Below are 26,191 nucleotides of genomic sequence, written 5' to 3' on the forward strand. Positions count from 1 at the left end.
ATTATGAACATTTTCACAAGCCTACCATCCCCACAACGTGTATAGACCATATTTTACATGGTGTGATTGTTAGTGTTTATTGTCAGCTTGACAGAATATAAAATCACTTTGGGCTGGGCGGTGGTGGCGCACGCCTTTAATCCCAGCACTCGGGAGGCAGAGCCAGGCGGATCTCTGTGAGTTCGAGGCCAGCCTGGGCTACCAAGTGAGTTCCAGGAAAGGCGCAAAGCTACACAGAGAAACCCTGTCTCGAAAAACCAAAAAAAAAAAAAAAAAAAAAAAAAAAACACTTTGGAAGATAAAAGGGCTCCTGGGCATATTTTGCTTTATGTTTAATCAAGACAGAAAGAATCACTGACTGTGGGTGGGTCCATTCCATGGGAAGAGAGATCCTGAACTGTCTAAGATGTAGAGGGTGGGCTGAGCATGAACACACCCTCATCCTTCCTCTCTGCTTCTTTAGTGTGCATGCAATGCGACCAGTTGCTCAGGCTCCCAATGCTGGGACTTCATAATGATGGACTGTAACCTTAAACTGTGAGCTGAAATAAACGCTCTCTGTTAAGTTGCCAGCCCTGAGTCTCTGTGATGTAGGAGCTGGTTGCTGAAAACATCTGGTAAGATTAGTGTTACATATTTCCTCAATCTCTGTCATTTGAAGGTTAGTCACCAATGACCAGTATGATAGTGTTAACAGTCAACTTGACAGCATCCAGAATCACCCAGGAAATTCACCTTGAGACATGCCTCTGAGGAACTGTTTGTATTACATTACCCTCTGCCTCTGGCAGTTAAGTGAAGTGGGAAGATCCACTCTGGAAATGACAGCATCATTCCTCAGGCTTTGGTCCTAGACTAGCATTATTCACCTTTCTCTTCTTCCTGACCACAGAGGCATATATTCAGCTGCATCAAGCTCCTGTTGCCTTAACATCTCTGCCATAATTATTGTACCTTCAAATTGTGACCATTGCAGAAGAAACCTTTCCTTTCTTAAGTTGTCTGAGCCATGGTATTTTGAGTAGCTAGATAAATAACTAATGCAGGCAGTAATTTGATCTATCATGTATACATAATGAAGGCTCTTTGGAAGTCCAAAGGGTCAGTGCTTACAAAGCTTCCAGATGGCTGACCACATTGTGCCTTCTTGAAGAGTGATGTGCCTAGAGAGAGCTGGGGTCTCTGCATCCTTTCTTGTTCTGTTGAATCACCTCATCTCTTACCTCTGTAATGTCTTTAAGTATCAACATGGACCCATGAGTCCCTGAAGCCATTATGAACCTCAGGGGAGGATTATAAGGTCTCAGTTTAGAGCTGATTGATCACAAGCACCAGCGATAATTATCATCTGAAGGGTAGTCAGGGAGTCTCCAGTGGGTTCTGAGCCCTCCATGTGTTTTCCTTGTGGCACAACCTCCAGGTAGATTTTGTCCACACTGGACTGGAGGACATTTAGAAAGTGTCTACTACAAAACTGAACTCTTGCTTGTTAGTAGAGCAAACTGTTCACATCTTTTAGGGTCAGAGACACTTCTATGTTAATATAAGACCAGAGGAGAAATAGTTTGCCTACAAAACCCAAATGCAATTCACAATCAGATATCAGTAAATGTTAGTATTAAGGAATATTAAATATGCAGTCTTGAAAATCATTGAGCAGGCATTTATGATGGATGGGGTTGTCTTAGGCAACAGATCACTGTATTTTTCTTTCCCAAGTTCACTTACTGTTCCAGCTTTATCTGTGTTTAGTGGGATGTGTGTGATTTGAGCACTGATTCTTGCCAGCTTTGCTGTTCAGAGCATTTTCTAAAACATTATTAACTTTATCTCCTTCTTTGTCCTGAAAATTCCTGAGCTGAATTGAATAATGAGTTATAAAGACAAAAATCTGTGTGGAAAACCCATTAATATATTTTACAATAGCTTCCTTCTCACGTTATCCCATTATCACTTCAGCTGTCATTTCTAAGACAAAATACATAAAGTCTATACAAGCCAGTGGAGTGGTAAGGAAAGAATAGTGTGTTTTTACATAAAATCTGTTCCCAATGCTAAAAAGAACTCTGGGGACACACCCATTCCTTCACTTTGTGAATATATACATATATCTTAGAGAAAAAACTAATTGGAAATGTTGATGGTAATTTTCTCAACTTGTAAGAAATAGATGAATTATAGAAGGTGGAGGACCCAAAGGAAAGCCCCTGCCAATAATCTAGTCATCAAGGGCTTGGCCCTGTGCTGCCCGTGTTTTGATGAGAAGGAATTTTGGTATGTAGTCCAGGATGTCATAAAAGTTGCAGTTTTCTGGATTCCCACCCCATCCCCCTTCCTAAGTGTTAACATTACAGGTGTGGCCCCCTGAGCTGGTAGTGCTTGGCATTTGAGTCTATGAAGGTATGGAAGAAAACACTGTCTCACCAAGAGCTGAGGCCTGCAGGGGCTCTCATGGAGCTGGGAAGGAACCTGCACTAGGTAACACTGAGGAAAGACAGGTTGGAACGTAATGGAAATAGAAGCACTCACTGAAGGCTAGACCTGGCTGTGCTCAAGTCTGTAGCTCTGCATCTATGTGATGGTTTTTTGTTTTTGTTTGTTTTTTAACAAAGGAGGAGGTTCTGGGCTGTGGCAGCTCTTCTACCTTACCCACCATTCTCAGGATAATGCTAAAAGATGGAGGAGTTTAATCTGAACCTGTTAGGTGACGTTTCCCATTTATTACAGTAGAACTTTTGTTCTGCTCTGATGTAACCCCATGGACACCTATGCACGGTGGCAGCCAAGGCCACCAGATGGGGGAGGGGAAAGCAGTGGCAAGTGGGAGACCAGAACAGGAGGTTGACATCTTTGAGACCATTTTCTCACAGCCTCTGCTTCTTCATCTGTGTCCCCAAAACCAGGCCCAAGTCACAATCTTCAAACAAACCGGTTGGAAGTAACACTTCCTCTCCTAGGAATTTTCCATTTATACAGTAACTTGCTAGTTTTACTAACTCTCTACCTTACTTCCAGCTTCTCTCTTTGGTGTTTGTTTCTCCATAACCCGTGGATAGAATGACTTTGTAAAATGAGGTTGCAGCTTTACTTAATATTGCCAGCAACCCAAAAGTGGTTCTTGCAATTATCTGTGAAGACAAAATTTGGATCGGGTCACGTTGGAGCTTCTTTTCAGTCTAACCACTTTATGATGATACAGAATGAGCCTGGATATTTTGGGAGTGGTACTGGGGGAAATGGACATAAGGACACAATGGTTTAATGTAAAGATGCAGCCCTTGGAGATTCCAGGGCACCTGAGTTCAGCACTCCTGCCAACACTGACTTAGGAGCCTGGGGTCAGTCATCTAACCTCTCAGAGCCTCCATTTCCTTCATTTTTAAGCAGATAAGATGGGTCATCACAACATTGAGAGGAGATTTAGGTGAGAAAATGCCTACAGAATATACAGTAGCTTCATAAAGTGATGAGTATTATTAATATTCCACAAACCAATTTAACTAACTTTACAGCAAGCTTTGCTTTAGGATTTATGCCAACCCTGCCCTCCACACACCAGAATTACACCTCCTACACCCCAGGTTCTTCCTGGTTCTGCTCAGAATAGTTGAATTCCAGAGAAAACCAAACTACAGCCCTGATGTCTTCTGCTTTTACATCCTGCTGCATCTATTCTAAGCAACAAGGCATACCCTTAGGTGTGAGGATCAGTTATGAGGTGTCCGTTCCCTGTCATTTGAGTTTTCCAATTTGAATTCACACTCCTCTATTTATGACATACCAATTATATGAGGGTGTCCAGAGGAATTTAAAACAGGTGATGGTGACTTTCAAGGTGTGGGGATTGAGCTTTATGATGAGCTGAGTTATACGAATGTGCAAATTCACAAAATGAATAAGAAAAACAAATCTTTGGAGTGTAATAACCAACAGCAGAGATATTTCAAAATGAAAGTCATATTATTTCTCAAGTACATCTGAGTAGCTATGAAGACTGGATAATTATTAACAGAGGTTGCCAAAGGGAGATATCTAGTAATGTGCAGTAGCCGACACCACACCAGTGAAGAGACAGCGTTTACAATTGACAGAAAGGATATTTGATCTGGCATTTGAGAACTCAGTGAGAAATAAAACATCTTACCTGGATATTTTCCAAATATGTGTAAATTCTAGAAGTTGGTTCAGATGAAACAGACTGTGGTCATCTTCACTCTGTAGACAGAAGAATGTATTAATATTTATGAAGTGAATAAGAATGAGGAGCAGATAAAAATAGGCCGTAGCTTCCTGCTGTCATTTCCGTCACCGCTTTTGATAAGCTCCATTTGTCAGTTTTATACTTTGTCTTAAATAACTTCCACTACATTCCTTAACTGTGTGAGCTTTACTTCCAAGTGAAACAGGAAGCTGAGCCTTGGATGAGGATAAACCCAGAGGACGCTGGGAAAACCTCTGGCTATCACCCAGATCAAACAGTAATTTCTCCTAATAAGGAGGAAGACTTTTGACACCAATTTTCCTGCTTTCCTCTTCTCTTTCTCCCTCTCCTTCCCTTTCTATTTTTCCTTCTTGGGGCCCCTCCTCTTCCTTCCCCCTCCTTTTCCTCTTGTGTTTGCACAGGACAGTGTGACTCCCACCTTGCCAGGTGATCTGACAGAAGACATCTAAATGATTACATTTTTTTTTTTTGCTTTATTGTGTCCTGATGCTGAAGTGTAAGAGATCCACTTTATGTAGGCAAATAAATTACAGCTATTGGTAATTACAGATTCTAGGAGTTATTAATTGGCAATTTTTTTTATCAAATTGACAGGAGTGCCTATCTTAAAACATTAATCTTCTGGTTCCTATGCACAGGCTCAGGCACCTGAACACACTTGCACAAGCACATATCTCACACACACACACACACACACACACACACACACACACACACACCCCTCTATTCCAGCTTGATCGTAATGGCATTGTTGACCACACGAGGGCGACAGGGTTCACTGTTGAAACCTGTTTCTTACAGACTGGGTTGTAAGGGCTCTGAGCTCAAACACCCTATTTTTAAAACTGCCTTGTGTTCCTGACAGAAAATAATCAAAAGAAAGTCCTAGGCATTGCTGTGTGTCAAGGGCAAATTCATTATTATGCCGTCTAGTTTTGTGAGTAGGTTAAAAAGAAGCAAGGTGACATGGAAAGAAATAAGGTCAGCATTATACAGCAATAGTTTGAGAGCAAGCTGTTGGAAACAGTGCAGAAATGCGAAGAAGTAGGAGTTTACATTAGTGTCACCAGGGCAACTATGACAGAAATTGTAGCAGTGATTTTATTTTTCCTTTTAAAACAGAGAAAGCTGAAGTTTAGCTAAATACAATTTGGTAAACATGGGAAATTAAAAAGGGGGGGGGGGAGCAAGAGAGAAAGCTGAATTTGTTGCCCTCATGTGGTCAACTGATGCCATTACGATGAAGTACTCGCAATTCTAAGCTGTTTTGCACAGGTTTTGCAAAAGTATTTACTGGGAAAAGAGGCAGAAGAATTTAGGAGTGTGTGTGTGTGTGTGTGTGTGTGTGTGCGCGCGCGCGCGCGCGCGCGCGCGCGTGCACGCGCACACACACACACACCATATGACTAATGTTTTAAGATATACATTAGATAACAAATGTAGTTAAGATGTTAGAACATAAAGAACTTCAATTTCCACAAATGTTAAATCAAAGCAAGCTTGTAAATAACTTATTTATGGATGGAATCTTTTTATTTGCATGTCTTCATATTAAATACTCATATTTACTGTGAAAGCATTTTGTTCGTCTCCACAGATGTTTTTTGAGGAGGAGGAGGAAATTGGTCTTTTTCCTATTGTCATTTATCAGGAATACTTATTTCAAGTATTTATTTATTTTACATGTATGATGTTTGCCTGCTTGAACATATGTGTATCATATGTTTGCAATGGCTGCAGCCATTAGAATGTGCTGGATTCCTGGAACTGGAGTTGAAGAAGATTGTGAGTCACTTTGTGGGTGTTTGGAACTGAACCTGAATCTTCTGCAAGAGCAGCCAGTGCTCTTAACCACTGAGCCTTCTCTCTGGTTCCTAGAAATACTTTGTAAAGTACCTAGAAAGGCTAGAGAGACACTTTAGCTGCCATGGAACACGGTGTGCACTTTATTTTTCTAAAACTAACATAGTATATTTGTCTTAAGGAAAAACAAATTATTTTTTTTCCTCATTCAAAATCTATTACTGAGCTAGGTTTGGTTGTGCAGGCCCATGATCTCAGAATTTGAGAGAATGAGGCAGGAGGATTATGAGTTGGAAGTCAGCTTGTGCTATATGGTAAGATCTTGTCTTTAAAAAAAAAAAAACTCTTTTTCTATTACTGTTATTGTTCTGTGAATATTCTCTGAGCTAGAGGGAAATCTTGTTTCTGTGATTAGCTTATACAGTTGTGACAGCACTTTGGATCACATTTAAAAGAAATTTAAAGAGAATTGAAATGTTAAAAGAAAGGTATTCAGTCATTTACATTGTATTTCATTGAGGTGGGAGCATTAAAAATTTTGAAGTCTACATTGATTTCTAAAGACTATTAGGTCACTTTCTGGACAATCACAACATGGGTGATGAACTGATCTTCATAAGGGTTTGCACAATTAGAAAGCACAAAGGTAATTGCTGAAAGGCAACAAGTCCAATAAATTAAGTCAAGAGATAATGATGATTATATTTCTGATGTAATGCAGAAAGCTAACTAAATTTACAGTCTTCCTAGAAAAATAATATATTGTTCATAAATTTTTACAATTGAAATTCTGAAAATCAAAGAGAATTTGGTATCACTTTAAAAGCAGAATTAAGAAAGAACATTCACTGTTTATGAAGACTATAAAAACAAGGGCTGATTATTTTATGTATACTAATTTAAATAATAAAGAAGTTCAAGCTGATAAACTGTACCAGTTGTACTAAATTCATCAGTATTCCATATGTCTCCAAGAAGAAAAACTTTGTTAAACTTGTATTAAACTTGTATCCTGGTTTGCTCTCAGTTGATATGATTAAAAACCATGGCCAAAAGTAACTTGGGGAGGAAAGAACGTATTTGGCTAATGGGTTACATCACTGAAGGAGGGCCAGGCAGGAATTTAAGGCAGAAACAAAGAGGCAGGAATTAAAGCAGAGACCACAGAGGAATGCTGCTTACTGGCTTGCTACTTTTCATCCACAGTCCAGTCCCACTTTTCCATGGATGATACTGCCCACAATGGGCAGTACTCTTCCACATCAATTACTAGTCAAGAAAAAGCCCCACAAACATACCCAGAGTCTAATCTAATGGGAGGAGTTCCTCAGCTGAGGTTCCCTTTTCCCAGCTGACTCTAGATTATGTCAAGTTGAGAGCTGAAACTAACTATGACAGCAACTATGGTGATTTGAGTGAGGTTCCCCACCCCCCAGTCTCATGTATTTAAATGCATGGTCATCAGTTGGTGGATCTGTTTGGGTAGGATTAGGAGGTGTGGTCTTATTGCAGGAGTTGTTTCACTTGATGGGGCTGGGCTTTGAGGTTTCAAAACCCCATATCATTCCAAGTTAGCACTCTCTCTGCCTCCTGCTTGTGGATCAGATGCAAGCTAAGCTCCCAACTACTACAGCAGAACTGTGCATGTCTGCCTCACTTGCTGCCACATTCCCTTCCACGTTGGTCATTGACTGTAACCCTCAGGAACTGTGAGTCCCTAATTAAATGTTTTGTTTTGTAAGTTACTGTGGTCCTGGTGCTTTGTCAGGGCAATAGAAAAATAACTAATGCAGTTAATCACTATTTCATTTTTGGCCATTTTTAGGATTTGCCATTGAGAATATAATTAATGGGTATTGTAACTTTACAACAACAATTGTAATATGTCAAAATTGTTGATATTTTGATAAATATTGTGATTGGTGGAGTTTAGATCTTGAGTGTTTCTCAAAGGTCCATATGCTGAAGGCTTGATCCCCAGGTTAGGGGCTATTTGGCATGGGGTGGAGCCTTTAAAAAGTGTGTCTTAGTAGGAGACATTAGGTCACTGGAGTCATAGTCTTGAAAGGGACTGCCAGACCACAGACTTGCTTACTCCATAGCATTGTGATTTCTGCAGTTTAGATCTTGATTGTGCCCTTCCTTAGTTGTTCACTCTTAATTTAAAATAAAAATGTCATGTATTTTCTTTTGCAAAGTGATACTGGACATGTCCTTTAAGACCAGCTTTGGAGGGACAGAGACACCGAGTGCTTTTCTCATACTCTGTGAAGGTTACTGTGGTTGTCACTGGGAGTCAGGGGCAGCTGACTCGCCTGTATCCTAACTTCCATGGAGTAGGCATCTCATCAGCTTTGTTCACTGTTCTGTTTAGGAGCATGGGGACTTCTACACAGAAATGGCATAGTGAATACTCATTGGAAGAATGGAGGATTTGCCATAGCTTTGCCTTTAGTCATGTTATCTGTTTTTATTATTTTAACCTTTAATTTTTGTCTTTTCATCAAAACAGGTGCTCACCATATATGTTGGATGAGTAGGAACTCTCCATCTAGAGCAGGCTGGCCTCGAACACACAGAAGCCCATCTGTTATCTGTTTTTAAACAACAGCGCCACTTCGAGGGAAACAAATGTCATTTTTACCATTCTCCCATCCTGCTGGAATCAGCCAGGTGTTGGAGATGTTTATTGCAGGAAGTAAATCTCCAAAAGTAAAGCTACTATGGGACCTTTAAAAGAGTGGTGGACTCAGCTATCCCCACGACTTGCTTCTCATACTGAAGATGGGAATTTACAGCAGCAGCTGCCGACTGTGCACCTTACCCCCACTGTGTCTCTGCCTGGACGCAACGATGCCCATCGTGGCAAAGATGTCGCCCCAGGTTTCATTTCTTCCAAGATGAGTCCAATAACCATCCTGCTTTCATTCGAACCCCACTGCCCTTTTTACTGATTATGAGACTTGTGAAGCATTTAATTAATCTCTTAACTATTGGGCACTTTTAATTACAGATGATCAGGAGACAACAGCATTTATCACCTGTTTTTTCTCTCACTTCACCTATTTAATTCTTTGAGAGCTGCAGTCAGTGCCTTCAACCTAATGGATACAGAACGGGGTTTGTCAGTAAATCCCTATGGTGACACAGGCTTTGGGCAGGGTGCATGTAGCTGCGGGAAAACTAAATAAAGTCAATGAAAATACACAGTGTCCTACTTAGCTTTTCTGTCACTGTGATGAAACACTGACCAAAAGCAGCTTGTAGGGGAAAAGGTTTGTCTTATCTTACATTTTACAGTCCATCGTGGACAGAAGCCAAGGCTGGAGCAAGCCACGGAGGAACTCTGCTATTGGCTCTCTTCCCACAGCGTGCACTGTCTGCATTCTTACATAACTCCAGACCCGCTGTCAGGGCTGACACTACCAGTGGACTAGGATCTCGGCTGTCAACCATCATCCCGAAAACTAGCCACAGATGTGCTCACAGGGCAATCTGATAGAGACATTTCTTCATTGAAGGATCCCTGTTCTCAAGTGACTCTGCTTTGACAAGCACACACATAAAATGAAAATTTTGACCAGTTATCCTTTATCTCAATATCTCAAGTCTAAACTTAGAGTGGTTTGTAAATCAAAGACTTTCTCCTATGTAAGTTGGTAGGGATAGTGTAAAAGCTCTGAAATCTCATGGCTTGGCTCAAACCTAAGATCACCAGTTCCATTTCTGAAATGTGAGGTAATTACAATGGGATGTTGTCTGTTAATATTTGATTAATTGAATTATGAATATTAAATCTTTTTAAATAAATGTCTCATATAAAACATGCTTTATGTGTATTATATCAGTGTATTAGAATTGTATGAGTTTAAGATAGATCTTTGATTAACGATTTTTTTTTTTTTTTTTGGTTTTTTGAGACAAGGTTTTTCTGTGTAGCTTTGCACCTTTCCTGGAACTCACTCTGTAGTCCAGGCTGGCCTCAAACTCACAGAGATCTGCCTGCCTCTGCCTCCCAAGTGCTGGGATTAAAGGCGTGCACTACCACGGCCCAGCCTGATTAATGATTTTTGGTTCTTAAGTTTATGCATGTGTGATTACACCTAAGTATGTGCATGTGAGTGCAAATGCTTGTGGAGGCCAGAAGGGGGCACTGGATCCCCTGTGGCTGGAGTTATGGGCAGTTGTCAGCCACTAGATGTGAGGTCTGGGGATTGAACTCAGGTCCTCTGCAAAAGCAGCAAGATTTTTTAACCACCGAGCCACCTCTCCAACTCCTATGTACTTTAATTTATACAAGACTGAAGCAGTAGTGATTTGTGAACTACTACACCAGTCAAAATTTGCTTTATCAACATGTAAATTAGAGTCACATATTTCTTCTTCTTCCCATGTGGCAATAAAATATCACGATTTCAGCTTTTTCTGCAACATTGAGGACAATTTGAAGAATCATAAGCTTATTAGTGTTGAGATATCAGTTGGACTTTGTGATATTACTCTGCCTAGATTTCAGATGAACAGTCCTGGAACTGTCAACAACATCTGAGCCAAAAGCCAGATCCAGGAGAAATTCCTAAACAACTCTCTTTTGGCCTCATTATGTTATATTCCACATAGATATAATGCAAACTGATGTGCTATCTGACATTTATTTTTATGATGAAACACCTCATACTATATATATATATATATATATATATATAAAAAATACATGCTAGAAATCTGTTATCTAATGGAAATGACAGGACATTGGGATTTTTACTTAAAGCAGGTAATTGGAAGATTCTGTAGATGAAATCTGACAAACTAGCAAAGTTCATGCACACTGCGCAATTTGGGGTTGAAGTATCTCAAGACATCACACAGGGAATAAAATTCACATCTAACAGCATGAAATTGTATCATTAAAGTACACTCATCTCTTTCTTGGCAGATTATCATATGCAGTTATGAATATTAAAGTGGTTGGACTTAAGCTACATTGGCAAGGACATAAATAAATTCTTGTCTTCAAACAGGACAAGAACTGTGCTATTTTTCTGCTGTCAGTGGGCTCTTGTTTATATTTGTGCTTCCTTTTGTTTCTAAGTGGATATGTGGAAGCATGCATACGATGACCTCAATAGATCTCTCACAAACTATTTTCTTAAGAAACCAATTGCCTTGTTGTCAGACTGAGTGAGTAGTCATCCCATGGTGCTATAGCCAAATAGTACAATAAATACCATAGATTGAATGTGTTAAAATAGCAGTCATTTACTGTTATAGAGGCCAAGAGGTTTAAGTTCAAGGGGGAGGGGCAACGGCCTAAATTGTAGACATCTGCTTCCACTGTATTCCAGTGTGGGCAATGATTTAATAAGAACCCTACTTTCTGATCTCTTCTAAATCTAAGTGTGCACCATTTGACATTGTCTTCTAAATCCTAACCCTTGGAGGTTAAGTCTTCAACTTATGTATTTTGTGGTACATGTGACAAATCTCCAGTCCATCACATGAAGGCTGCAGTTACAAGTTCACATTATTGTTGCAGTCTTCATGTCACAGATTGTCATGTCACATGATTGTCAAGGAATCTTATGAAAATATTTCATCATGTTTTAATAACTATACAGAAATAAACACCTGCTCATTAAGCTAAGTAATTCCAATTGGCAATAAGCCATCAAGGTAGAACATATTCCTTAAATGTGTCAAGTGCGCCAAATTGAAACCCACATTCAAAAAGTCTTACCTTGCGAGACAACTTTCCTGGAATGCCCCTGTTTTTCTGAAGATGAAGTTGAAAAGCAGATTTATTTTTCTGAAATACTTTGTGACTCCCTAAGCAGTGATCCCTGAAGAAGAAAAAGGATAAACACAATTATATCTTCACAAAATTCTCCAAACTATGTAAAGGCATGCTTCTTCAATGACTTCATTGACATTTTTTTTCTTAAAACTTAGCCTAATAAAGTTTGGTAATGGTAAATTGTGAGTACATGCATGCATTGTATTCCTCCATACGTGTGTTCATATGAATATTTATATATTATATATACATTTGTGTACTATGTTAAATTAATACCGAAAAAAGATATGCACCTCTAGCTATACATGACAACATATTGTAATTTTTTTTTTTTTTTTTTTGGTTTTTTGAGACAGGGTTTCTCTGTGTAGCTTTGCGCCTTTCCTGGAACTCGCTTTGGAGACCAGGCTGGCCTCAAACTCACAGAGATCTGCCTGCCTCTGCCTCCCGAGTGCTGGGATTAAAGGCGTGCGCCACCACCGCCCGGCACGTATTGTAATTTTTAATGTACTGAAGAAGAAAATGATTACTTGCGAAATGGGCATATTAAATTATAGTAAAGGATACTCTACATGTGTTCAGAGTTGGTTTCAGCCAGCCACTTCACCATGCTTTGGGATGGGCTAATTGATACCATGATGTCTGTGTGGGGACCATTTTTTACAGTAACCAAAGTGATGTTATAGAAACAGCATGGGCTTTCAAGACACATTACATTAAGTTCTATTACATTAGGTATGGCAATTAAACTTAAACTACCTGGAATTAAAGTCTTCCTTAGAGCTAAGAAATTAATATATAGATAAAAGGATTAACAAGAAAATTTTGTCTAATATGTTTAAATTATTATTATAAATTATGTAATTATAATATATAATATATGATAAAAATTAGTCATATAGTTACATAATATAATACAAATTATACACCAAAAAAGAAAAGTAAATATAAAAAGTCATTTTGTATTTCAGGTGTTTGTATTGTCTTTGTTTCTTTCCATTTCTCAGCATTTTTGCCTGCAAATTATTTTCCAAATACAAATTACATGATGGGCAAAATTAATTTTCATTTTAAAACATGCCGTATCAAACAAGAATTGATTCTTCTGTGACATGAAGGACTTCTGCTGTATCACTAACAATTTGACAACATGTTGAAATGACACTTCATGCATATCAAATACATGTGAATTGAACACAATACTAAAGTGTTTTCCAAATCGTTATTGTGATTTGTAAGGTAAATTTTAAATCATGTGACCTTTTATTGGTTCTTGCTATTCTGGAGAAAAATGAAAGAAAGGGGTGAAGAAAACATTAAAAACAAGAGAAAAGGTGATGTGCACTGAGAGAGGCCAGGAAAGAGAGGAGTACTCTCTGGGGAAAGCGCCATCTCCAGTCAATGCTGAGGAAGAACAGAGATAGAGGCAAAATTTTAACTAGATGTAAATATTGATGACATTGTCAAAGGGAGGCTTCTAGTGACTATAGGATTTCTTTTTCTTTTCTTTTACAAAAATATATTTTTAATCCTCTGGGCTCTAACATTCTTCATTACAGCTGTAAATTTCAATATCTCTGACTTAGTTATTAAAAATTATAACTGTAGATCCAGGGATTCGGCCCTCCCTCTGACCTCCACCACCATCAACCAGCATGCAGTCAGACATACATACACAAGGACACATACACATAAATAAATGATAAGATAAATATTTTTAAATGTATGAATGCATTTTTACAATTACTTCTTTTTCAATTTTTTTGTGACTTAAAAAACTAGGCCACATGTTATTTTTGTGTTAGAGAAAATGAAAGAGAAGCCTGAAGGAAGCATTAAAGAGCAGATAAACACATAGGTGCTATGTAGAGCATAGTGCATAAATGAAAGAAGAGAGAATCAATTTCTGTTTGAGGATTCCACAAATCAAAGAAGAAGGAAGGTTAGTGTGTCAAGAGAAAGAGAAAGGAATAGTTGGCAACAGAAGTGGGCATTGTAGGGAAGAGTCTGAGCACCAAAGGAACAGGCCAAGTGGACAATGCCATAACTCATAGAATGTCGACATAGAAACCACAACGTCAGCTTGGATATCTAGATTTTAAGTATGACTGTTTGGCATATGTCTTAATAATTATATATAAAACTTTATGTTTTTAATTAATTGAAGCTCTATGATACAGATAAAAGTTTATGCTTCTTTTATTCTTCATGTCTGCTAGTGTATCAAGAGTTCTGCAACTTTTTATTTATTCTCCCAATGAATCCTTGTCTCTAGTTACCTGCCACTTAGCATCCTAGGAACAGCTATGCACAGAGATGCTGTTCAAGATGAAAGGTTAAATACATGTACATAATTACCCCTATTTCCTACTCACAAATAGCTCATGTTATTTGAAAGTAAAATTATGGCACTTTATTTATGTAAATAATGAATAATAAGCATGATACCAAAACTATATGCAAATGCTCATATATGTCTTATGGGAGCAAAGGATTCTAGTGAATGTACAAGTGTGGATACTGATTCTCATTACGCTGAGTACACTTTAAATATCTAAATTTACATGGGTGCTTTTTTTTAAATAAACATATACCACAGAATAATAGGAGAGCAAAGTTCAAAGCATTATTTTATTTGGGTTATTTTGAGACAAGGTCCGTGTGGTAGTTTGAATGAGAAATGTCTCATAAGCTTGATTATTGGATCACTTGGTCCTTGGTTAGTGCCCTGTCTAGGAAGGTTTTGGTAGCCTTAGGAAGTGGATCCTTGCTGAAGGAAGTATATCACTGGGGGTGGGTTTTGAGGCTTTATAGCTTATCCTCCCCACTCTGCTCTGTGTGGGGGCAGATATGGGATCTTTCTGTTCCTACCACCATGCTTTCTCTGATTATTGCCATGCCTTCATTTCCATGATGGACTCTTTTTTTCTGGAAACATCAATCAAAATGAATCATTTCTTCCTTAAGATGCTTTGTCAGCATATTTTGTCTTGGCAACAGAAAATTAATTAACATAGTCTCTATTGGTAGACCAAGCTGCTCTCAAACTCATGGGAGTCCTCCTTCAGTAACAACCCAATGTGCTCTGATTACTTAAGCCATACTAGCTAAACGTTTATCCTCACATTTAAAAGTACTTCTGGACTGGGATACAACTCAGTGAAAAATGGTCATCTAGCAATCTGAGGTCAATTTCCAGCATCTATGTAAAAGAAGCATCCATGAATATATTGTGAAATATTAATATAATACAGGAAAAACTATTACCCTTTTATTTTATGAACACTGACAGCCAGGGCCACTGACAACTTTGGGAAATATTTCTTCAGGAAGATTCAGCAATTTAGCTGAACTTTTAACATATCCTCTAATTAGGCAATTTATATAAGGTGAATATAGCAAAATGTTAAAATAGTAATGTGATTGTTAATATTGATTGTTACCTTGATTGGATCTAGGATCATCACTGAAGAGACAAGTCTCTGGCATGACAGAGGAGCTTTCTAACCTAGGTTAGCTGAGGTGGGAAAACTCTTCCTAAATGTGGGTGGGTGTCACCATTGCATGGGCTGGTATCTTGGACTGCATAAAAAGATGAGAGCTGACTGAGTGCCAGCATTCATCACCTTCTGCGTCCTGACTGCAGTTGTGACCTCATGCTCATGCCACTCTGAATTCCTCTCCATGACGGACTACGCCCCATTGAACTGTAAGCTTAAATAAACCCTAAACTTCCTTAAATGGTCCCCTGTCAGGAATTTTGTCACAGCTGAAAGGGACCAGATAAAATTGGTGACATGGTGGGTGTTTCTGCAAACCAGTGCTACTCAGGTACTGTCATTTCCAAACCCCCGGCTGGCAAGCACGAGTCAGCAAGGGCAGTCATGGATCGGAACAGAAGTACTTCCCTGGAGGCATGAGTTGATACCAACAGCTGTTACTCAGTAGGGAGAGTGGACCAAATAGATTTCAGCTCGTCCGCTCAAATGCCCTGCTTTTCTGATTACATCCATCTATAAAAAAGCAACTATCCTTCATATTATTCATGTGAATGTGGCTTTATTTTTTTAATACAAAGTACAAAACTGTATTTAGCTTAAAATGAAATTAACTAAATACAATTAAAATGTTTTTTATCTAGGAGAAATATTGTATCACAATTCATTCACAACACCTTTGCTTTTTATTAATGCAGTCAGAACAATTAAGTTAAGCAATTAAGCTTAACAATTAAGGAAAGCAGTCTAAGCAAGTAGAGTTACCTATGACACAGAGTCAATAAACATGTATGTGATGCTAACAATTTGTGTCCACTGCAAAAATATATACTGGCCTCCCCTAAGCTCTTCTCAGGAAAATATTATAGCTACCACCCCAGGAGATCAGGCAGAGAGATTTGATTCCATCTCAAGGTTTCATTATTTCTCCAACAAATCTCCAGAGAAGAGAAACATTCTGTAGACCTTACTAATTCAAAACCTTCAAGAACAAAGACTAAAATAGTACATTCAACATTTACCAAGGTTGCGTTACTATGGAATGTCAACTTTCTCTATCAAACCATTTGTTTTAAGAAAATCAGAGAACCAGGCTATTTCAACATCAACTAATTGTAAGAGATTTAATAATTATTAGCTTTGGTAAACAGTGATTTGAACAAAAGTGACTTGGTACCTAAATGCTGGCTGTTATGTGCCTAAGTATAATTAGTGTAGCTCTACTTAGTGTTCATTTCCTGTGTCTTTTTGCAAATGCCCTTCGATGGGTTTGTGGCTCCCTTATCGTATCTGTTCCTCAATAACGCTACTCCCATTTCAGATATTTTGAAATCCCTGATCTGGAGTATGCTGTGGTCCTTACATGTAGCACATATTAATAACTCCAAGCAGCCTGTATTGTTGAGTTTGAGTGATTGACTGGGAATCAATTGCAAGTCTGTTGTATGTTATTCTTGTTGTCAGCTAATTGTTATGAATAGATACTACAATTGATTTAAAATTTTAGTAAATACCCTGAGAATGAACTTAAAACTAAAGTAACACAAGATCTTCCTACTGTGTGAAACAAAACATGTTCTCAGCTGTCTGAGAGGGCTCAGTGGTGACCTGCTCCTTTACATTCTATGACAATCCTGGGTTCTGAGAAATGAAGGGTATTCAATGAAAGTTCAAAATGTATAACAGAGTCTTCAAATGTAAAAAAAATTCATTTGTTTGCTATACAAAATCCTTAATTTTGTTGAGAAAAAAAAATACACATCCAGGATGCCTAAAACCCAATGCTTACTGCCTGTTAATATGCTGTATTAGCCTAAACTATGTGTGACTTAGTCTATTCCCCACTGATGATTACAAGTTTAATTTTTTCTGTGAATAGAAGGCAATTATACTTTGTAATTAAGTGTTTAATGGTCTAACTCATACAAATTATCTAAGAGGAACTGAAAGTATTTATAAGGAGAAAGTCTTCGAGATTATATTAAAATTCTAAATAAGATGATTATTTATTTATTTATTTATTTATTTATTTAGACACAGGGTCTCATGTAGCCCAAGCTGATCTTAAATTTGGTATGTAGCTGAAGATAAACTATATCTCCTGATCCTTCAGCCTCAACTTCCCAAGATCTCAACAGGCATGATCAAGGTTTAATTTTTAAATAGGATTTTCCTATTGTGAGAAAAGGATTGCAGCACTGGGAGAAGGCTCAGCAGTTAATAACACCGGCTGCTCTTGCAGAAAACCCAGGTTCGCTGCCCAGCACCCACATGGGGCTTCACAGTCCTCCATAACTCCAGCACCAGGGGATCCGATGCTCTCTTTTGGCCTTCAAGGGTACCTTCATGCATGTACACATATTCACACATGATACACAGACATTCACATAATTAAAAAATGAAAACAAAAGGAATACAAGATCTTCTATAAAGAGAGGGAAAAGTGGCTCTCTGGTGGAAAATGCTATCAATCTAATCAATGCTCATGGTGAATGAAGAGACAGATGCTGCCATCTTAATTCAAATGTAAAGATAGACGACTTCTTCAAAATGAAGCTTCTAGTTACTATAGGATTTCATTTTCTTTTCTTAGATTAAAAAATTAATCCTCTGGGTTCTAGCATTCCTTGACAACAGTAAAGTAAATTAAACAATAAGCAAAGTTTGTGTTGTTTTATTCAAATTAAGATAAACTTGACCATAGAATTTTTTTAAAAGGATATTCAATTTCTTCATAGACGTTGCTGGTGGTTTCCTATTGACAGAACAGTCATGATTTATTCAGCAAGAGCTGAACAAATAAATGAATAAATAGAGCTAATTTTATTGTTTCACACAGTAACAACTGTGGAGAATTATTTTTAAGTTAATTAGAAAGTAAGACCACAGCTGGGTGGTGGTGGCACATGCCTTTAATCCCAGCACTTGGGAGGCAGAGGCAGGCGGATCTCTGTGAGTTCAAGGCCAGCCTGGTCAACAGAGTGAGTTCCAGGACAGGGTCCAAAGCTACACAGAGAAACCCTGTCTTAAAAAAAAAAAAAAAAAAAAGTAAGACCACAGATCTTTGAGAGAAAAATTTAAAACAGATTCACGGTAAGAAACCCTTGTATTACTTGTAGTTTGTTGGCCTCCAGACGAAGAGCTAATACTACACAGTAGTGTCATTCTTGGTATATTATGACTATCATGTGAGGAAACACTTGTGTGAGAAGTGTCAAGTTAAAATGGAGGCATAGTTGTCGCTACTCCAGAAGGAAGACAAACACAGTCAGTAGGGAATGACTCATCCACCTCCAGGTGTCTATATTCCTCCTGCACCCAAGGATAAGTAAAACTCATGTTTCTGACTTCAGGCTGCAACTGGTGAGTCAGAAGGCGCCAGACTGCTGGAGGCCATGTGGGTTACCAAGGAGACCTCTCTCCATGGTTATTATACTGGGGGCTGAGGGGCAAGAAGGTGGTGAAAGAGTTTAATGTTTTATGAATGAACCCACTGGTTTCTGTCTCTCAGTTGTACTGCTGCTTCATTCAGTTGTTAATTTGCTGGTTCCATTATTCCGTGGTTCATAGTACTGAATATTTTATAGGAAGTTTGTATGGGATTATGGTAAACCTGAAGAAGTTTCTGTTATAATTCTTGAATTTACTTTCTATTCATAACATAGCATATTATATAAAATCTCATTTTAAAGGGATTAAGAAATTTGACATCAGCAGAGGAGAGCTTGCCTTGTCAACACAAAGGAATAATCATGTTTCCCATCATGGGGAAGGTTTGTTTTGATGACATTTTGTACATTATCCTGTACAATTTATTTATGTACATTATCCTGAAATTTAAAAAAAAAATGGATGTGAGCAGAAATTTGCAATGACAGGTAAAATACAGTAATACAATATGAAAGTTCTAGCCACGTGAAGGAAATGTAGTGTGTTTATGGATGTTCATATTTCTTTCTCTTTTCCTTAAGCTTTCTCAAGTTGGCAGGAGCTTTGGCTTCCCCAAGGCATAATTATCTTTATGGCTATTAATGAACATGTATTTTTGTTCATATTTGCTGGAATAGTCTTTCACACCGAGAAGACGTTTCTCCTTCAGAACTGTGCAACATTCTGTTCTGTCTCCTGTATCCCATCTTTTTCCTCCTGCCCTTGAGTTCACAGTGGTCTATTGCACCTTTAATTTTCCATTCCCTTAGTCCTTTCTTGTCAGCTCATGAAAATCTCTTAGATACTTCTCATATGCACTTCCAAATATCCAGACTATCCTTTGCATCCAAGCCACCATGTTGTCTGGCCTTTTCCCCAACCATTACTTCTCAGACAGTATTTTTCATGCATGTTACCACTCCCCCAACTTACATTTTTTTAAATCTATATGAACATTTTTCCTACTTGCATTTATGTGCACCGTGTGTGTGTGTGTGTGTGTGTGTGTGCGCGCGCGCGCGCGCGCGCGCGCGCATCTGGTGCCTAAGGAGGCCAGAAGAGTGTGCTTGGTTTTAGAGTTATAGACAGATGTGAGTCGCCATGCTGGTGCTGTGAACCGAACGTGGGTCCTCTGCAAAGGCAGCCAGTGCGCTTAGCCACTGGGCCCCAGCACCAGTCTCCTTACCTTGTATTCGTAATTCAGTGAAATGTTGCTTCTCCAGCTGCAATGATATTCATCTTACTCCTACTTACATCATTGTCAGCAATACCCATCTCTTAATTCTTTTGATAAGTGTTTTATTCTGAATTATGTGTATCTGTGTGTATCTGTGTGAGCATGTAAACATGAGAGTAGAAGAGGAGGCCAGTGGAGGCCAGAAGAGGGCATCAGATCCCAGAGCTGGAGTTACTAGTAGTAGCTTTGAGGCAAACAGTGTGGGTGCTGGGAACCAAACTCATGTCTTCTGTAAGAGCCAGTGTATACTCTTAACCACTGAGCTGCATCTCCTAACCTCCTAATTATTTTTAGTGTTTTTGTTTGTTTAGGACAGTCTTGCTGTGTGTCTCAGCCTTGCCTAGACTCATGATTATAGCATGAATCTTAAAAGGTCTTATTTATAAAAACAAATCCAGAGCCAGGTATTGGGGTGAACGCCGAAAGATCAGAGAACACAGAACAAGCCATATCCAACCTCACCTTGTCAATTCCTCAGCTGATCTTGTTTCCTCAGACTGAAAGCCTATGAATTCTCATCCAAATGGATCTCAGCTGAACTGCAGCTAAAAGACAAAGCTTCAAAAGGCTCTAGTTCCTGGTCCTCATGCCTTATATACCTTTCTGCTTTCTGCCATCACTTCCTGGGATTAAAGGCATGTGTCACCATGCCTGACTATTTCCAGTGTGGCTTTGAACTCACAGAGATCTGGATGGGTCTCTGCCTTCAGAATGCTATGATTAAAGGTGTGTGTGCCACCATTTTCTGGTCTCTGTATCTAGTGGCTGTTCTGTTCTCTGACCCCAGATAAGTTTATTAGGGTGCACAATATGTTGAGGGACACAATACCACCACACATGATGAAGTTTCTGCTTCTTGAATGCTGGGCTGATAAACAAGCACCACTGTGCTGGGATCCAGGGATTTAAAGTGTACCTTTTTAGCTACATTGCCACATAAGGCAGTTCTTTTACAGATTTATTTCCTTAAATTCCAGAAAAAAATGTTAAATGTCCTATGGAAAGTTCATAAAGAAAAATTAATAATTATCATATGTTTTGTAGGTCTTTTCAGCTATAACTATTCTAATACAGATTTCATGCTTTTTTAAAGAAAAATGTAAATCAAGGCATCATTTTTGCTTTTATAAAATACAACACATGCATTTAAATCTTTCATATTACTATTTTAAAAATCATTTGTGAATGCCATATTTTCATTAAATTATATCTCAAGATCTAAATGGTATTTATTTAGAGTAATGTGGAAATTTAGCTATTTTCCAGTTTTGTGTGGTATTTTTTTTGGGGGGGGGCAGTTTCAAGACAGGGTTTTTCTGTGTGGTTTTGGTGCCTGTCCTGGCTCTTGCTCTGTAGACAAGGCTGGCCTCGAACTCACAGAGATCTGCCTGGCTCAGCCTCCTGAGTACTGGGATTAAAGGTGTGTGCCACCACCACCTAGCATTGTGTGTTTTTCCTTTTTTAACCTGTGGGATACTAAGCTATACCAAATATCATTATAGCCAAAGATTTTTGTGTATTTATGAATTTTCCTTAGAAGTATGTGTAGAAGCAAAGGATTGAGGATAACGCTCAGTTGGTAGGTGCTTACCTGGTGTGCACAAAGCCCTAGGTCCTATCAACACCTTGTAAATGAAATGCAGTGGCTCAGCTTATGTCTACACTTCCAGAATTTGGAAGGAGAGGCAGGAAGATCAGAAGATAAAGGGGCAGCATAGCAAGTTTGAGGCAAGCCTGACAGACATGAGACACGGTCTTTCGCGAGGTAAATTGTAGAAGCAGAATTGTTAAACGGATTAAAGACATTATAAAGTCTTCTGATGCACTCTTTTGACCAAATTCCCTTCAGCTCATGCTGTCTCTGTTTACATCTTAACAACTGTTGAATGATGCCAATTATTTTACTGAACTTCCTCAGTATTTTAACATTACTTTTATTAAAAAAAATAACATTTGATTGTTTAATTGCATGTTTCTTACATTAAACTCTGTCAGTATCCTTGTCTGTTTGAATTATTACTCACATTCTTTAGCCTGTTTTTGTCTGTTGATGGTTATTTATAAAAACAAATTATTGGTACCTTTTATATGTTTTGTGACTATTGAGACTGTCCATCATGACTCCTGCCTGGGTGTTCATTCTTTAAGTAGAAGTTGGCCATTGACATTTCTGTGTACCACTTTCTGCTCTTGCTGGTCACCTGCCTTCCCCTCTGACCTGCAGCCAGTCAGTTTCCAGTGTTACGGGAATACTCACACTGGGGCCAGGAAGATAGTGGAATTGTGTGGGAGCCGTCTGTGTATTTTAATTTTCTGACCAAACATTTGTACATGTCACTTTTAGTGCTTTGGGAATGGGCAGCTCTGGCCCTCTGTCTCTACCCTCCCTAACCCCTGCAAAATTGTGTGTATTTTCCCTATGACCTCAGCACAAAGGACTATTATTATTTCTTCCCTGTATTCCACTGAAGTGTTTTACAGTGAAAAGTCACAGGAGTTTAAGCAAATACCAGCTTGAATTTACATTTATTCTAGCTCTGTATGACCTCAAAGAAAAACTGAAGGTTCCCATGTATAAAGTAGTGGGTACTGTAATAACTATCTCCTAGATATGTTACAAGATGTAAATGTCTAGCCAACACAGAGCAATTGATTACTATTTACTGACAGATGCTATTGTTATCATTGCAATTTTATCTAATAGAATATTCCAGATGGATTGGAGTGTCAGTATGAAGGTTTAAAATATTTCTTATTTCATAATTAACTTACTGCATGTTACATGAAAAATTTATTTCTCTTTATGTGAATTGTATGTGCCAATGTGTATGGAAGTTTGGCTGACCATGCAGATATGTGTGAGCCAGAGGCTTATGCTAGCATGTCTTCCTGACTCACTCTCTACAGTAATTATGAGACAGAGCCTCTCACTGAACCTGGAGCTCATCATTTCAGTAGACTTGCTGGCCAGAACGCCTCCAGGACCTACTTGTTTTGTGCCCTTAGCACCAGGCTACAGGACTGCATCCCCATAATGAGCTTTAGCATGGGTCCTGGGGTGTGAGCTCTGGTCCCCATGCTTCCACAAGCACTTCCCCTATTGGGCTGTTTCTTCAGCTCCCGGGGAGTTTCATGAACAGCTCTCTACATTTCTTAAGAGATACCCTTTAGAAAAAATGATATAGTAATTAACTGAAAAATAAAATTTAAACAGCATATCCATGTTTCTTTGGATATTTTAAAGAATGAAAATATTTTCTGAATATTAAACATAACTACATCAATATTGGCTGACTATAACTCTTAAATAATAGTATGTAAACATCACACACATATACTTTCAGTATATATACTCCCTCAATTCTTTTTAGGGAGCTAATGAATGTAATTAAGTCATGCAAATACTTTATAACTTCCTCATTAGTCCAACCTGATTAACTGAAATTTTAAGACAATTAAATGACTATAAAAATATTGAAAACCATTTTGTTGTACATAACAAAAATCATATTATCATGAAAACATGTAAGGTATTCTATGCAACATTTTCATGAGTCAACAACTGAGCTATTTATGGATGCTTTGCTTATTGAAAACAGTTTTTAAAGGAAGGTCCCCTTAAAATTGTTCTACATCACATGTTCTCGAGGTCCCACCTCTTTGGTGCTATAGTTTCCTGTGTTATATTTCTTGCCGCCAAAATATGGTGCACATATTTGAAGCTCTTTCATGCTCTTTGATCTTATTTTTTGGCATTGAAGACCAGGTATAACTTAGAAATTTATGTATTCAAAAGACGTTTCAATATGGGTCATGATAGAATTAAATAAATTAAAACATTTTCTTGAAGTTGAATTGAATATAAGTTACAGTCCCAGGCTGAGGGAAAGCACCAGCCTAGCTGTTGAGTGTGTCTCGAGCAGAAAAAGGATGTTTATTTCAGTTGTGTAGGAAAGCAATCATGACTACAGTATGGTAATTATTGTTATAATTCACAACACAAAAAGTCAAATAACAAGTCCCAACAGTCACTCACAGTTAATCTGGTACACTAGGTTATTGGATTGTCTATGGTTCATCTACATGTGGTTCAAGTGCATTTATGGTAGAACAATGATCAAATGGACCGCTCAAACAAAATGCTTCTTTGGTCTCATGAAATGTTGGTAAAATTTATAATCATGTACAAACACAAAGGAAGAACATGACTGCAAAACACGTTAGTCTTTATGCTCCACTACAAAACTATTTATTTTTTCTTAGAGATGACTTCTATTTTACAGGATGGTCCCTAAGGAATGTCAAGTAAATGATTTGTTGTGATAACTGAAAATTATTTTTAAAAAATTAAATAAATATTCAAAGTTTGAATTCACGACATACTTCAGGTTGTTTTAGTGAATTGTCTAAATTATTTAAATAGGTGTTTAAAATTTATTGGTTTTTTTCTGCATGTTATACTGTACCTACAAATACATTTGTTTATGTATATACATATGTATTGACTAGAATATGCAGATGAGGAGGCACTTGCAGTGTTTTTCTTTCTAGGACTTTTTGACCTCTCTTAATAGTATAGTATACCTTCTAGGTCCATCCACTTTCCTGCAAATTTTGTGATTACCTTTTCATTTAGAGTTGAATAATGTTCGTGTGTGTGTGTGTGTGTGTGTGTGTGTGTGTGTGTGTGTGTGTGTGTTTGTGTGTGTGGTGATATTTTATTTGTGCTGAAATGTGATTTTATTTGTATGTTAATAAATAAAGTTTGCCTGGAGATCAGAGGTCATAGCGAGCCAGGAACAGAAATCAGGCGGTGGTAGCCCATGCTCTTAATCCGATCACATGGCAGGCAGAGTCTCTGTGTGGTCAAGGACACAGCCAAGCATGATGACATGAACCTATAATCCCAGTACCAACCATAGAGACCTGGAGGTCTGTATAGACAGGCAGTGACGAGGATGTCATGTGGCTGGGCTTAGAGTCAATGAGAAGGCAGAACAGAAAAGCAATACAAACACAGGTTAGGCAGGAAGAAGCTCTCTCATGTGGGAAACTACGGTTAGTGGTAAGCTAAAGGGCAGTCAGTGGCTCTCTGCTAATTCTCTGATATCTTCGGCTATTACCCCTGTATTTGACTCCGTGTTTCTTATTTACTAAGACTGTTTAGAATTTCGTTCACATGTGTGTGTACCAAATTATCATTATTCATCTGTTGATGTACAATTTGGTTGATTTAAATTAATTTCTATCATGAATAAAGGAGCAATAAACATCAAGGTGCACTATCTCTATAGTAGACTATGGAGTTCTCTGGTTATATTCCCAGGAGTGAAACAACTGGGTCATACAGTAATTTCCTTTTTAAATTTGTGAAATGTCTTCACACCATCTTCTAAACTAGTTGTATTAATTTGCACTCTTATCAGCAGTGTGTAAGGTTTTCTTTCTTTTCATATCCTCTCCAACATTTGTTGTTGGATTTCTTGATGACAGCCATTCTGACTGGGATGAGGCTCAGAGTAGTTTGTAACAGGGAACAGGAGGAACTGAATGTAGTAATGGACATGAATTATGAAAGAGGAGATAAAGCTAATAATTTATCTAGTTTTAAGTCTGCATTGGCTCTCTCTCTCTCTCTCTCGTGTGTGTGTGTGTGTGTGTGTGTGTGTGTGTGTGTGTCTGTTGGATAAATGCATAAAAATAAATTTGATAACTGAAAGTGCAAAATCCAAACCCAACCCACAACTTTTGAATGGCTGTTCAACTATCTAGAAGGTCGGTGAGATGTATAGACTTTGGATCTGGTTTATGTCAGTGTTTTTATTTGCAAATTTTAATAATAAATTCATAAAAATATATCAACTATAAACTAAAAACTTACTGTTTTATGAAAATGATTGTAATTCTTAATCTTTAAATTCATATATTTTAAAAATCATTATTTCATCAACACACTTTTAATATTCTAGACTAAAACATTATTTATCACCAAAGAATTAATTTGTACTTTAAATTGTAATCTCTCCAAGGGAGTTTTATTACAGATAGAGTAGCCAACACATCCTGAGTTTTAAAGCTGAAATTCTGATTCATTGGGGATCACCATCTTAGGACAGATGAAATTGTTTGTCAACCTAAGTCACAGTTCATGTAAAATATCTTTTCTGGGATGGAGAGATGGTTTAGCAGTTAAAAGCACTTGCTGCTTT

The 26,191-nt window shown here is 38.1% G+C and overlaps 1 protein-coding gene across 3 annotated transcripts in view; it reads right to left on the minus strand.

Annotated features, from left to right (window-relative positions):
* Positions 1–26,191, minus strand: part of Pik3c2g (phosphatidylinositol-4-phosphate 3-kinase catalytic subunit type 2 gamma) — a 347,375-nt gene that overhangs the window by 276,651 nt on the left and 44,533 nt on the right. For all 3 annotated transcript variants that reach the window (XM_037204039.1, XM_037204040.1, XM_028872205.2), the window contains exons 6-7: positions 11,763–11,865; positions 4,145–4,215 (exon numbers count right to left, since the gene is read on the minus strand). In XM_037204039.1, the coding sequence (XP_037059934.1) occupies positions 4,145–4,215; positions 11,763–11,865 (174 nt within the window). The remainder of the gene's footprint in view (positions 1–4,144; positions 4,216–11,762; positions 11,866–26,191) is intronic.

The sequence above is a fragment of the Peromyscus leucopus genome, chromosome 3 (assembly GCF_004664715.2).
Source record: "Peromyscus leucopus breed LL Stock chromosome 3, UCI_PerLeu_2.1, whole genome shotgun sequence".
Classification (NCBI taxonomy): domain Eukaryota; kingdom Metazoa; phylum Chordata; class Mammalia; order Rodentia; family Cricetidae; genus Peromyscus; species Peromyscus leucopus.